At 43.4% G+C, this 15,028-nt stretch overlaps 1 protein-coding gene across 1 annotated transcript in view; it reads left to right on the plus strand.

The window, feature by feature from the left end:
* NBAS (NBAS subunit of NRZ tethering complex) overlaps nt 1-15,028 on the plus strand; it is a 389,024-nt gene that overhangs the window by 283,114 nt on the left and 90,882 nt on the right. Inside the window, exons 43-44 of the mRNA XM_056124489.1 lie at nt 1,546-1,796; nt 3,777-4,111. Coding sequence (XP_055980464.1) covers nt 1,546-1,796; nt 3,777-4,111 — 586 coding nt within the window. The remainder of the gene's footprint in view (nt 1-1,545; nt 1,797-3,776; nt 4,112-15,028) is intronic.

The raw sequence follows: 15,028 nt of genomic DNA on the forward strand, positions 1-15,028 counted from the left end.
GTACTGGAGGAGAGAATTGGGGAAATGTTTTTAGGCTCAGGGACATTTCCGTACATTGGTGTATTTTTATAAATATTTGAATTGTGTCTTAATAGGAACACAATTAATAGGATGTCTTTTGACCGGGAAGTTAAAGAATACTTTAACATTATTTGATCTTTCCATTAGTTTGATTGCTTTTGTCACTGCAGTTATTATCAGTTTGTCATAAAAAATTTTAAACCCAAGTCAGATTAACATTATCCAGTTTAACTAAAAACATGTCTTGGTACTTACTGAAAGTGTAGTTCTAATAACTAGTACATCATATTTCAACGCTGGAGCGATAGCACAGCGGGTAGGGCGTTCGCCTTACAAGCGGCCAACATGGCCGACCCGAGTTCGATTCCTCCACCCCTCTCGGAGAGCCCGGCAAGCTACCGAGAGTATTCGATATGCCAGACACAGTAACAATGGAGACGTTACTGGGCCCGCTCGAGCAAATCGACGATCAACGGGAGGGCCTTATCATATTTCAGATATTTTCATTGCTACTGCTGAGAGCCTGGAAAAATATCACTTCTCTAAGAACCGCTGCTGCTTGGATTCTTAAAATTGCTAAGTATGGCATTCAGGCCGTCGTGGTTATTCGGCTCACACCAATGGGGGCAACACTGTTCTATGCAGGAAGAAGCACAAGCCCAGACTCAAACTGTTTTACCAAAAAAGTCTGATCAACCAAACAAAATATCCTAAAATTTTTTTTCGACAGATTAACTATATATGACTTTTATTACACCATAAAGCCATCTGGAAGCTTTTAAGATGAGAGTAGTAAGATATGTGTTTTTCTTTTTTTTTTCTTTTTTTAATTCATTTGGCACACATCACTATAGGTACTTCAAGAAAACATATAAATACCAGTTCAAGGCTCTAGGATGTACAACTTTGGCCTAACAGTTGGGGTGGTTTCTTGCCCTCACCATTTCCAATATCCCTAAAAATAAGGTGATTTGCACATAACAAAATTTTTATGAATTTTTTTGTGGTATAAAGATTTTTATGTTTTTCTTGTGATAAAAACAAATATTACATCCTGGGAGCTGACAGTCTGGGTTCATTTTCTAGCGCCATCAGCATCAGGCAGCCATCCCCATGGCGGGAATGTGCGCCATGGCTCCCACACGGGGCTGCTGGGAGCCCACGGGAGAGAGCATGAGAATTAGATGGGACTAGACATTTAGCGTCCTTCTCGTCCTTTACAGAAACTGTCCACTTTGCTGAGTTACTGTCATTGATGAAATGGAAGGAAGCGACCTCTCACACGTAGTCTCTCTGTATTTTTTTAAAGAATAAAATCTTAACTTTCATTCCTTTTTACTTTTATTTATTTTTTGGCTGGGTGTTGGGATGGACCATACTTAACTCTTGGCTTGTGGATCACTCCTAGGTATGCTGGTTTCTGAGGGCACCATCTGTGGTTTTGAGGATTTTGACAAGTGCTTACCCCTTTAGCTATCTCTCTAGCCCCCGAAACCTTGAGTTTCTTTTTTCTCTTCATTTCAGTTTGTCCACAGTGGAAATTGAAAATCGAGCCCAAGCTCTTCATCTCTTTGAAACCTTGAAGACTGATCCTGAATCCTTTTACAAACACATGGTCAAGTATATTTACCCCTCAATCGGTGGCTTTGATCATGAGAGGCTGCTGTATTACTTTACTCTCCTAGAAAGTTGTGGCTGTGCAGATCTGGGGACATATGTCATTAAACCTGAAACTCATATTCGACTACTAAAGAAGTTTAAGGTTGTTGCATCAGGTAAGACAATCGTTTCTCTGCTTGAAGTCACTCCAGAGAGATTAATTTCTTATACCCCTTCATGTATATACCTAATGACTGGCAGAGATCTGAAACCCAATGATTTTGACACTGATTGACTTTTTTTTTTTTAATTAGTGAAACACCATGAGGTACAGTTGTAGATTTACAAATTTTTGTGCTTGGGTTTCGATTATACAATGACCAGATACCCATCCCTCCACCAGTGCCCATTTTCCACCAACCATGGATCCCAGTGTCCCTCCCACACCCATCCCCCCATCCTACCCTGCCTCTGTTGCAGGGCATTCCCTTTTGTTCTCTCTCTCTCTTTTTGGGTGTTGTGGTCTGCAAAAGAGGCATTGAGTGACAATCATGTTTGGTCTATAGTCTACTTTCCACATGCTTCTCTCCTCCTGGGAGGATCCTCCAAACACCCTTTATTTGGTGCTCCCTTCTCTGTCTGACCTGCCCTTTCCCCTAGAATGGCCGGCTGGTCTCTAAGCTATGGAGTAATCCTCCTGGTACTGACCTCAGCTATTCTTGGGTATTAATCTCCTATTTTGTTACTTTATGTTCCCCAACACTGATTGACTTTTTGTTTCCAACTTCTTCACTCCTGGAGTCGGAGTGACAGTACAGAGGATAGGGTGTTTGCCTTGCATGCAGCTGACCTGGGTTCAGTTTCCAACACCCCTGGAGGGCACCATCTGTGGTGTTGAGGATGGTGCATGACAAATGCTTACCCCTTTAGCTATCTCTCTAGCCCCCAAAAACCTGAGTTTCTTTTTTCAACACCCCATATGGTGCACCCTGAGCCCACCAGGAGTGATCTTTCAACATAAAGCCAGGAGTAAGCCTTCAGATCCATCACATATGGCCTGTGACAAAAACAATTATGATAGAAAAAAAAATACCCAACTCTTTTACTCCTAGTTGAATTAAACATCAGTCCTATAGTTTACTGATAAACTAAGGAACCTGTTCATTGTTACACAGTGACTTACAGTAGACCTAGAACTTAAATACACAGGTTGCACTAATGTTCCAGAGGTCTTTTTTCAACCCCAGTTAGGTTTATTTTACTTAGATAAATGACAGTACTGAGACACTTTACATTAGAATGTTTGGCAGATTTCACTTCCGTGGAGCTTACGTGTTTAAAGTTTGATCGGAACTCTTCAAATAAAAGGCTTGAATCTTGCTAAACTTTGGAAATATTTAGAATGAATTCTATATATCTTTATGCTCATAACTTAGAAATTGAATATCTTAATACCTCTCAAATCTGTTTGAGTCCTTGTAATTTAGAATCCACTTTCAAATTTAGTCATTTCACATTCATAACAGACTTGAGAATTGGTTTCAGTTTATCAGTTGTCGACCCAATAACCAAATTAGACACTGAACTAGACACAGAGGAAAAGTAGATTCAATCCCTGCCTTCATGAAGTTGATGAAATGCCAGATTACTGGCAAATTAAATTTGTAGTGTGTCTACTGCACTGGTAGAGGAAAAGATCAGTTCCATGGAGGGATTGAGAATTCAGACAGTGTTGGCATCTCCAGGGTACATGGAGGAAATTGAGACTCTGGAAGTTGAGTTACCTGTCAAAAACGGGTGTTGTGTAAGTAGTAGGCAGGGACTTGAGGTTTATCTAATTGATAAAGCAAACTAATTGACTAAACCTTTTAAAACTATGCATTGAGACCCCATGTGGAGGTCCTTCAACTATTCGTTTTAAAATAAGTTTCTTTTGGATCTTTTATGAGCAAATGTTTGACTTATCTACCTATTTTATATGCCCAGGGTCATGTAAAATTTCCTAGGCAAAAAGGGATTGTTGTACATGGAACAAGTTTAAGAAGTCCTGCTCTATGACCAAATAGGCAGACAGATATATTCATTCAGCCCTAATGAAAATTTCTGTATGCTTATTTTGGACTGAATTGCTCTTTCTCTTCTTTTCTGGCCAATAGGTCTTAATTACAAAAAGCTGACAGATGAAAACACGGATCCGCTTGAAGCCCTGGGGCCAGTTCTTTCAAGTCAAAATATCTTATCTATTTCCAAACTTGTGCCCAAAATCCCCGACAAGGATGGGCGGATGCTTTCTCCAAGCTCACTGTACACCATCTGGTTACAGAAGTTGTTCTGGAGTGGCGACCCTCACCTCATTAAACAAGTCCCTGCGTCTTCACCAGAATGGCTTCACGCCTATGATGTCTGCACGAAATACTTGGATCGCCTCCACCCCAGTGACCTCATCACTGTTTTGGATGCAATTACATTTTCTCCAGAAGCTGTGACTAAGGTAAACAGAAAGATCACTTAAGGTAGACCACTTTAAATGAAAGTTGCTCTGCCTGCCTGCCTGCCTGCCTGCCTGCCTGCCTGCCTGCCTGCCTGCCTGCCTGCCTGCCTGCCTGCCTGCCTGCCTGCCTTCCTTCCTTCCTTCCTTCCTTCCTTCCTTCCTTCCTTCCTTCCGTCCTCTTTCTCTCTTTCTCTTTTTTCCCTCCCTCCCTCCCCCTTCCTTCCTTCCTTCCTTCCTTCCTTCCTTTCTTTCTTTCTTTCTTTCTTTCTTTCTTTCTTTCTTTCTTTCTTTCTTTCTGCTAAGCTTGCAGTGTTTTAAATGGGAAGTCATTTTCCTGTATCACAGTTGTCCTAGTTGAGATGTCTCTGGCAGTCATGACTCTCCTTACTTATATGTGTACATTGTGTGCATGTTACGCTTCTCATAATATGTTGTTTTCTACCAAGCACTGTCCTAAGCTTTCTGATGGTGGCTGGAAGGAACCTTTGTGCATTCAGTTCTTTCTCAGCCCCAAATCCTACACTGCAGAGCAAGGATAACTATCCGGCAGTGCTTAAACTGTCACGCCTGAAATGTTCCCCATGAATACCATGTAATATATGACTTGATGCTAGAATTTCTTATGAGAGTTTATGTCACATTTTCTAAGGTCTGCTTCCCATACTCAGGTCTAAGTCCTTTACTGTGAGTTCACGATGCATGTGTTTGGTGGCTAAGGGCCACCTCCTCAGGCCTCTCCAGCAGAGGAACAAAGAGAACGGGGGACCACAAACTGTTGTTCAAAATGGCCCATTTAATGCAGGCTGTTAGCATGCTTATAGAACATCATGAGGGGGTTCGAGGTATAGGACTGCATGTAGGTGTGATTGGTCATTTACAGTGGGGGAGCATTTTGATGGGGATAATTCTTTTGGGGGATTAACTCAAGGAGACACTTGTCTCCAGCGGGCTATATGGAGAGAGGGCAACATGCATTATATTTATTTTCTCTTTCCCTTGGTACATATTAGACAATCAAGTTTACTTCCCATTAGTACTTGCAGCTAATTGAATAAACACAGTTCTAAAACTCAGTTTTTTGGGCCCCATGGGCAAGGCTGCTGGGCCTCTACCATAAATCTCAGACTAGTTTTTCTGGCAGGTTTAACTTTCCTTCCCTAGGGGGTCTTGTCTCTTAAGTCATAACAGCTTGCATCAAGACCATGATGTTATGCTTTCTAGACTGTCCCATTTCGATGCCGAGTAGTTTTGCTGCTTGCCCCGGGCACATCCCAGTTCCATGGTGGGATTTCCATTTTGGGTTATTAGGAACTATGGCAACTGAAGCTGAGTCAGGTAATTATGACAGATGCCCAGGAGTAGATATATTTTAGAGTCAACCAACCCCCAAATATTAGGAGCACAGCATTAACAGTCTTTCAGTGTTTAAGCACAGAACATTGCTCTGTGGTAAAATATGAAAAGTTATAGGGGAAATAGAAGCACTGTAGCACTGTCCTCCCATTGTTCACTGACTTGCTCGAATGGGCCCAAGTAACATCTCCATCGTGAGACTTGTTGTTACTGTGTTTGGCATATCAAATATGTAACGGGGAGCTTGCCAGGCTTTGCTGTGCGGGCGGGATACTCTCGGTAGCTTGCCTGGCTTTCCAAGAGGGGTGGAGGAATCAAACCCGGCTCAGCCAGGCCAGCTATGTGCAAGGCAAACACTCTACCGCTGTGCTATCGCTCCAAGTAATTCACAACAAAGTCCATAATCACCTAAGTAACCAAGCCTGACTTGGGGAATTGTAAAGCACAAAGTAAAGCACTGTAGCACTTAGCACTGTTGTCCTTTTGTTCATGGATTTGCTTAAGCATGCACCAGTAATGTCTCCATTGTGATGCTTGTTACTGTTTTTGGCATATCAGATATGCCATGGGGAGCTTGTCAGGCTTTGCCTTGCAGGCAGAATACTCTCGGTAGCTTGCCAGGCTCTCCAAGAGGTATGGAGGAATTGAGCCCGGTTCGGCTATGTGCAAGGCAAACACCCTACCTGCTGTGTTATCACCCCGCCTTTTAATTAAAAAATAAATAAATAAAATGGAATAAAGTACTATTATGTGACAACATTGTGAACAAATCTCAAAAGCATTCTTAGTATAATAGGACAAGAAAAATAAGTCAGATTACTTTATTTCATGTGCTATCGAAGATTGTTACATAAAATCTAGAAATTTATGATGACAAAAGAAGACAGTCTTTAATTTGATATAGACCCATTTCTTTATTTTTTAATTTTGTTGCCTTTGCCAATAGCATAATACTATTGAAGATACCTTTGAGGTCCAAATCTTGGAGGGGTCTGTCTATATTTTCTTCAATGTAGTTTATATAGTCCAAGTGTGGGGTTAGTTATTTTTGCAAATGGCCATTTGATTTTAAAGGAAACCTTTCCGCAATTTTTGCAGGATTGGTTAAAGATAAACTCAGGGGATAAGGGATGCTCGTAAGAGCACTGTAAGCTTCTTTGGGGGAGGAAAAGGGGAATTCACTGATGAAGCCTAAACCACTTTGGGTTAATATCCAACAATTTACTTGAATCCACTGCCTGATCTCAGTGTATTCAAGTAAAGTGAACAGTGAATAATTATCCGCAGAATAGATAATGTGGGTCCTTTCCCCATTCTCAACTTCTTGCCTAGACACCATGCAAAGTATCCTTTTCTCACTGTTTGGACCCAGGTATATTTTCTCATAGACAGTCTCCCAACCTCTGATATCAGGTATTGAACTTTATCGCCTTTATTCTTTTAATTTTTCTCTTGCCTATCTTTCCTGCAGCCTTTTCTTTGTCCTTATTCAGCAGGGAATTCTACTCTGTGTCATATCAGAAATATTTCATTACAGCTAATAGCATCCTTAAAGTTGAGTTCTCAGTGCTAAGATATTCAGATCATTCATTTCACATAGACAGGAGTTCAAATAGTTCTGTGTGGAAACCTATTTTCAATTGACTATTTTCAGTTATTCACAAGTAGGTTTATAGTGGTGGATAAATAACCAATGACTTCATTATTTTGGTTAGTGCAAACCAAATAAACGATTGAGTTTTCAACTTTAAAACCACTGCTCTAATTTGAAGAGAATCATTTTTGTTTTGTTGGCACACTGGTGGTGTACAGTGGCTATAGGCACTTAGTAATCTCTCCTGGTGGGGTTTGGGAGACCAATGTGGTGCCAGTTGGCCCACGCTCAAGGCAAGTGCCCTATCCACTGTACTATTTCTCTAGCCCCATTTTTGTTATTTTTAAGGGGAAAAAAAGGGATGATTTTAAAGGAGGTCACATGAGACATTTGGATAAAGCCAAAGTTTGGAGTCATACAAACCTTGCTTTGAACTGCCACTTACCAGTTAATGTGATTTAGACGCAGAAATCTGTTAGATTGCTGTTTCCTCGAGGCAGAAATTGTGAATTGCATACTGTTACCAACCTGATTTTAGTAGGTGAGAAAACAGAGGCATAACAGTTACTTAGTAAAGGAGCCACAATCTGAATTCAAGGAGGCATGTATTGGGATACTTGCTCCTAATCACTGAACTGTACCATCTCTCAGAAGTCAGAGAACAAACATTGGGGGCTTGTTGCCTTTACACGAAGCAGGGAAGAGCAGTGGGAACAGAAAACCCCAAGTCTTTTTTATCCAAGCCAGGCAGTCTGCATGGGATGTGTCTGGAACAGAAGGCCTAGTAGGGAGGTCCTTGGCAGATGGTGGAAAAGACAAGAGGCCAGCACACATTGGGTTAGAATCTCGAGAATACAAATGGTTCAAAGTCCAAGTCAGTAATAGCAGTGTGGGTGGAATGTATTGGAGAAGGACAAAACCTGTGGGGAGTCTGGAAACCAGAATTGAGACGTGGGGCCTGAGGAAAGGAGCAAGGCCAGCACAAAGCAGCGAGGATGCTGAGGGGGCGTTGCTCTGAGCTTTCCTTGGAGGCTGAGGTAAGTTTTGCATATTTTATGAGACCGGTCAAAGTCTTATGCTAATTGTGTGTTTGTATGTAGAGGTGAACAGACAGTTCTGGACTTTTCCAGCAGTCATTACTTATTCATGATTCAGCACAGGAGCTGAATGCAGGGTTCACTCCGTGTGTTAGTTATTAGGTTTCGAGGCAGGTGATTTTAAATTATAGCACATTCTCATCCCCTCCCTCCCTTTCTCCCTTCCTTCCTCCGTCCCTCCGTCCCTCCTTCCTTCCTCACTTTCTTTTTCTCTTTCTCTCTTTCTCTGTTTTAAAATTTTGTGGTGCCTAGGATGACACCTCGGGCTTTACACATGTGAAGTATGGCTTGATTCTTAATCACATGTCTCCAGCTACTTGAATATCTATGACACGCTGATTGGTTCGTGTAGGTTCAGTTTTCCTGAGGGAAAGATGCATAACTGACCTAATGAGACTGAGGTCCTGCATTATGGCAGTGCTTTCTCCTAGTCAAGATGGTAAAAGATTCAGCAAGATGATATTTTATTGCAAACTATCTCAAGAGGTAATTTTTCTAATGAGGTGGTTTTCAGCTAAGTTATTAGATAAGTGAGATAGATGCATGTAAGATTAATTGTACATCTTGAATCTCCCTTTCTCTTTTTCCTCATTTCACTAATTGACAAGTTTTGGCTTTCATGTAGAGAGGAGAGTATATATTTAGATTAAATGTATGTATGAAATCACACACTGTTGTATTATGTGCATGCATACACACACATACACACAGAGCATAAAACTCATTTTGAAATACAACCTGCACATGTCAGAGGCCACATTTGGAGAAGAAAATGCATCTGGATGTGCCCAAATTTGCAAAACACCAGATGTTTCCACAGCTTGTACATGATGTTAAAAATGTAAAATAACTGTGCACTATTCATATAGTGTGCAGTTCTCAAATGTGAACCCACGTTTAATTCAGAGCCAAACTTTTTGAAAGAACTGGTAACCTAATTCTAGAGTGTATAACGAGAACAGTAAGCAGTTACTCAAACAACAGAATTCGGTGCCGAATAGCCTCGAAGCCTGCATTTAGTGCTTGTTCCATGAGAAAATAAAGCAGAGAAGGCTCTCTGCCCTCATGATAATAGTCCTACAGTTGCCTTTTGCATTAGTAGAATTTGTAAAAATTCTGGGGAAAATATTCACAAAATGTTATTATGTCATCTAGGCAGGGATTGAATTTGCATGACATTTGAGGTAATGAATATGCAGAAGGGAAGAGAATATAAATGTTTAAAGTGCATTGGCTTCAAATCTAAATTGCTTCCTTTGGTGGAGTCAGTTTAGAGGTTTTCTCCTATTGCTTTTCCAATTCGACAGAAAGAAACATTTTTATTAAAAAACAACTTAGTGAGCCAGGAATCCAGGAAAATAGGCTAAAAAGCAAGTCAAATAGTGTTTGCTTGGTTCTGTCCTGATGAGGATAGAGAAGGTAATGCTTATGTGTAATCTAAGCCTATACTCCTTTGCAATGCTTGTCAACAAAACTACATTCATAAATAGGAACGCAAGACAAACTCTCGTGAATGAAGGGCTCTCCAGAAGTTTCTCAAAGCAGAACCAAAATGTAGAGACTCAAAGGAAAGCAAAGAAATTTCTTTTTCTTATTATGACTGAAACTCAAAAAATAAGCAGCTATTTTCCATTCTGTTGTTCAGACTAATTCGGCATAATAGGTAGGAGAACAAATTCATCTTTGAAATTGTGGTCACGGTCACTCGAGCAGGCCCAGTAACATCTCCATCATGAGACTTGTTGTTACTGTGTTTGGCATATCAAATTCGTCACGGGGAGCTTGCCAGGCTTTGCCGTGCGGGCGAGATACTCTCGGTAGCTTGCTGGGCTCTCCGAGAGGGGCGGAGGAATCGAACTCGGGTCGGCCATGTTGGCTGCGTGCAAGACCTGCTGTGCTATCGCTCCAGCCCATTGAAATTGTGGTATCAACAAAAAATAAAATTTCTCCCAAGTTTACCTCAGTCAAAAGGCTATCTCCTGTTACTTTAATAATACAGTGTTGTATTATCTTTTAACTAAGGCTGCAGCACCTTCTTCATTGTGATGAGCAGTTGGTGTCTGAAACCTATGTGAAAAAGTTAAAATAAAACAAATTGACTAACCATATGGCATGATATTTGACTTTCTGGTGCACAAATCAGATACTTAGTCTATAGATTCAAGTTGAAACTATCAATATTTAGACCTCATCTACTACTTTCAATAACCTTTGCTTTTGGCATGACAGAGCTTATCAGATGAAATTTTTTCTTTATAGTAATGCTATTATAATCTATGATTCTATTATTGTGAAATTAGAAATTCATTTTAGTATATGTGCTGCCGAAGCGAGCACGAACGGCTGAGCCTGGCAAGCTCCCTGTGACTTTTCGATATGCCAAACACAGTAACAACAAAATCTCCAATGGAGACGTTACTGGTCCCGCTCGAGCAAATCGATGATCAACGGGAGGGCCTTTACTTTACTTTAGGGGCTGGAGCGATAGCACAGCGGGTAGGGCGTTCGCCTTACAAGCGGCCAACATGGCCGACCTGAGTTCGATTCCTCCGCCCCTCTCGGAGAGCCCGGCAAGCTACCGAGAGTATTCGATATGCCAGACACAGTAACAACAAAGTCTCCAGTGGAGACGTTACTGGGCCCGCTCGAGCAAATCGACGATCAACGGGAGGGCCTTTACCTTTACCTTTTACCTTAGAAATTCATTGAAGGAAGGGATGATACATTTGTTTTCTACTTCTTTAGTTCCCAGCAGAATATTAAGTATAGATACTTTTTAAGTATACTTTTTAATATATTAAAAATACTGTTTTAATCATTGTTTCCAAAGACTGAAAATTGTTAACACTTTGAAAATTTGGGAGCCAGAAATAGTACAGCAGGTAGGTCTCTTGCCTTGCACGTGACCAGCCTGGGTTCAATCCCCAGCGTCCCAGATGGTTCCAAGTCTTCCAGGAGTGATCTCTGAGTGCAGAGCCAGCACTGCTAGATGTGGTCCCCCCCCCTAAAAAACAAAATTCTTGTGGCTTTAATAGTAATAATTTGTAGAAATTATTGAGGATCCTAAAAATATTCTGTTTATGTAGATTATAAAACTGTCAGAGGAACCCAGGTGTGTGGGACCCAGGGCTGAGATCTCCAAGCCTGCCCAGATCACGACTGGGCCTCCTCCACCCAGATCCCCATCTTCCAGTAGCTAGGTAGTTATGCCCACCAACTGCCGTGTAACCCCATCAACAGCCAGGATCCAGAGACTATAAAACCAAGCTCCCGGAAGACCTCTTATTGTCTAGTTCTCGCTCTCAGAGAACCCGGCCGGCTACCGAGAGTATCCTGCCTGCGTATATGCCTGACTGGGAGCACCTGTAAAGGTACTTAGAGGCTGCTCTAAAAGCCTCCATCCATCTCGAAGAGCCCAGCAAGCTACCAAGAGTATTTCACTGTGTGGCAAAGCCTTGGCGAGCTACCTGTGGTGTGCTCAGTATTACCAAAAACAGTAACAATGGTGGTCCTCATTCCCCTGACCCTGAAAGCTCCCGTATGCCATCAGGCTACACTAGCATGTGACAGGAGCGAGTAGAGATGTTACTGGCACTTGCTCAAGCAAATCGATGAACAACGGGATGACAGTGATACAGTGATACAGTGATGTAGATTATATCCACTTATACTTACCATGCTGTGAATGAAAATCAAGAAATTTTAGGAAATTTCACTTAATTTAAAAGTATCAATAACAGTCTTAATTGGCATCCACAAATCACAGATTTTCATAAAAATATAGTTGCAGAAGGAAATTAATGACTGATAGATACGTTTGATGCAGATTCTTTAGTTATTTGTAACAAATTAAAATAATGATGTATTCTAGTAAGCTCATGAAGTATCATCTTAATTTTTCAATTGCTTTCAATAGATTGATTTCTAGTCAGCTTTTTATTTTAATTTAGTTTTCAGTCATACCTGGCAGTGCTCAGGGGACTGTATGTGGCGCCAGGATTGAGCCCACGGGTAGCTGTGTGCAAGGCAAGTGCCCTATCTGCTGTCCTATCTTTCTAATCCCTCTAGTCATCTTTTTAGATGTTTTACAATTGATAATTTATAATAAAATATACACTGTGAGATCATTATAGCACTCTTTGAATTTGTGAACAACGCAGCCTAGCTTTTCTTTCTGCAAATTTTACCTTTAGAGTTTTGTAAGTTTTATCTTTAGTCACATTTTTCAGGGAATTCTCTGGGAGAGACAGTCAAGGTGGAGTAAGTACTCAGAGCGGAGTTCAGCCCGTAACGGCATCTGCTTAAACCTTGTGGCCCCCATTCTAGTCTTGGGCCTAGATGCCAAAGGAAGAGGTGATTTTTTTTTTTTTTTGGTAGCCTTATTTATTTATTTATTTATTTTTGTCTTTTTTTTGGGTCATACGTGGTGATGCTCAGGTGTTACTCCTAGCAGTGCTTGGGGGACCATATGGGATGCTGGGGATCGAACCCGGGTCAGCCTCATGCAAGGCCAATGCCCTACCCACTGTACTATCATTCCGGACTCCTAAACTATTTCTTTTTTTTTTTTTAATTTATTTATTTTTTATTTTTTTTATTTATTGAATCACCTTGGGAAAGGTTACAAAGCTTTCAGGTTTAGGTCTCAGTCATGCAAATATCAAACACATTTCCCTTTACCAATACTTTTTTTTTTACCATGAAGAACCCCAATAAAACCCCACCCCCCACCCCTCCCAGTCCCTGTGGGGCAGATGAATTCTAGTTAACACTCTATCTGCTTTGATTAGATTCATTGTTTCAATAAAAGATTCACCACTATTATTTAGAGTTTACCCCCCCCCCCCCCAAATCAGACATGCTGAAAAAGCATTGTGACGTGATTTGCTTTCTACAGCTGGGTTCAAGAATTAAATGTTGGTTTTGGATTTCTGCTATTTTACTTATTGACCCTGGAAGTATTTCTACTGAAAGTCAGATAGTTAAGAAATTGGTTTCTGTGCTCTGGAGTCGTGGCCGTGCTGGAGAGCCGCTAGTGGGGGGCAACTGGTGGCCTCGGTAGGGCGTGAAGGGCGGACCGAAACGCCCCCTTCCCATGAGGTTTTAGTCGCCCCCACTCCCCCGGCTCATACCTGCTGTCCACAAGGCTCCCATGCGGCCGCCATCTTTCTTTCCAGAGAGGAGAAGGCGACTGGGGCAACACCCTTTCCCCTCTGGCAGACTTGATGGCCTGGATTAACGCATAGTCCTTTCACTTTTCTGCTCCAAGCTGCTGGGTTCTGCATTAAGTCCTTGTGCTTCTGGGGCTGTGGCTGTGCCGGAGAGCTGTTCGTGGGGGGCAACTGGTGACCTCGGTAGGGCGTGAAGGACGGACCCGAACGCCCCCCTTCCCATGAGGTTTTAGTCGCCCCCACACCCCCGGCTCATACCTGCTGTCCACAAGGCTCCCATGTGGCCGCCATCCTTCTTTCCAGAGAAGAGAGAGCGAATGGGGCAACACCCTTTCCCCTCTGGCAGACTTGATGGCCTGGATTAACGCATAGTCCGTTCACTTTTCTGCTCCAAGCTGCTGGGTTCTGCATTAAGTCCTTGTGCTTCTGGGGCTGTGGCCGTGCTGGAGAGCTGCTCATGGGGGGCAACTGGTGGCCTCGGTAGGGTGTGAAGGACGGACCGGAACGCCCCCCTTCCCATGAGGTTTTAGTCGCCCCCGCTCCCCCGGCTCATGCCTGCTGTCCACAAGGCTCCCATGTGGCCGCCATCTTTCTTTCCAGAGAGGAGAGGGCGAATGGGGCAACACCCTTTCCCCTCCAGCAGATTTGATGGCCTGGATTAACGCATAGTCCGTTCACTTTTCTGCTCCAAGCTGTTGGGTTCTGCATTAAATCCTTGTGTTTCTGGGGCTGTGGCCGTGCTGGAGAGCCGTTCGTGGGGGGCAACTGGTGGCCTCGGTAGGGCGTGAAGGACGGACCGGAACGCCCCCCTTCCCATGAGGTTTTAGTCGCCCCCACACCCCGGGCTCATACCTGCTGTCCACAAGGCTCCCATGTGGCCGCCACCTTTCTTTCCAGAGGGAGGAGGGTGGGAGGGACCAACACCCTTTTCCCTCCGGGCAGACATGATGGCCTGGATTAACGCATAGTCCGTTCACTTTTCTGCTCCAAGCTGCTGGGTTCTGCATTAAGTCCTTGTGCTTCTGGGGCTGTGGCCGTGCTGGAGAGCCGCTCGTGGGGGGCAACTGGTGGCCTCGGTAGGGCGTGAAGGACGGACCGGAACGCCCCCCTTCCCATGAGGTTTTAGTTGCCCCCGCTCCCCCGGCTCATGCCTGCTGTCCACAAGGCTCCCATGTGGCCGCCATCTTTCTTTCCAGAGAGGAGAGGGCGAATGGGGCAACACCCTTTCCCCTCCGGCAGACTTGATGGCCTGGATTAACGCATAGTCCTTTCACTTTTCTGCTCCAAGCTGCTGGGTTCTGCATTAAGTCCTTGTGCTTCTGGGGCTGTGGCCGTGCTGGAGAGCCGCTCGTGGGGGGTAACTGGTGACCTCGGTAGGGCGTGAAGGACGGACCGGAACGCCCCCCTTCCCATGAGGTTTTAGTCGCCCCCACACTCCCGGCTCATACCTGTTGTCCACAAGGCTCCCATGTGGCCGCCATCTTTCTTTCCAGAGAGGAGAGGGCGAATGGGGCAACACCCTTTCCCCTCCAGCAGATTTGATGGCCTGGATTAACGCATAGTCCGTTCACTTTTCTGCTCCAAGCTGTTGGGTTCTGCATTAAGTCCTTGTGCTTCTGGGGCTGTGGCTGTGCTGGAGAGCCGCTCGTGGGGGGCAACTGGTGGCCTCGGTGGGGTGTGAAGGACGGACCGGAACGCCCCC

Source organism: Sorex fumeus, unplaced genomic scaffold, assembly GCF_029834395.1.
Source record: "Sorex fumeus unplaced genomic scaffold, SorFum_2.1 ptg000006l, whole genome shotgun sequence".
NCBI lineage: Eukaryota > Metazoa > Chordata > Mammalia > Eulipotyphla > Soricidae > Sorex > Sorex fumeus.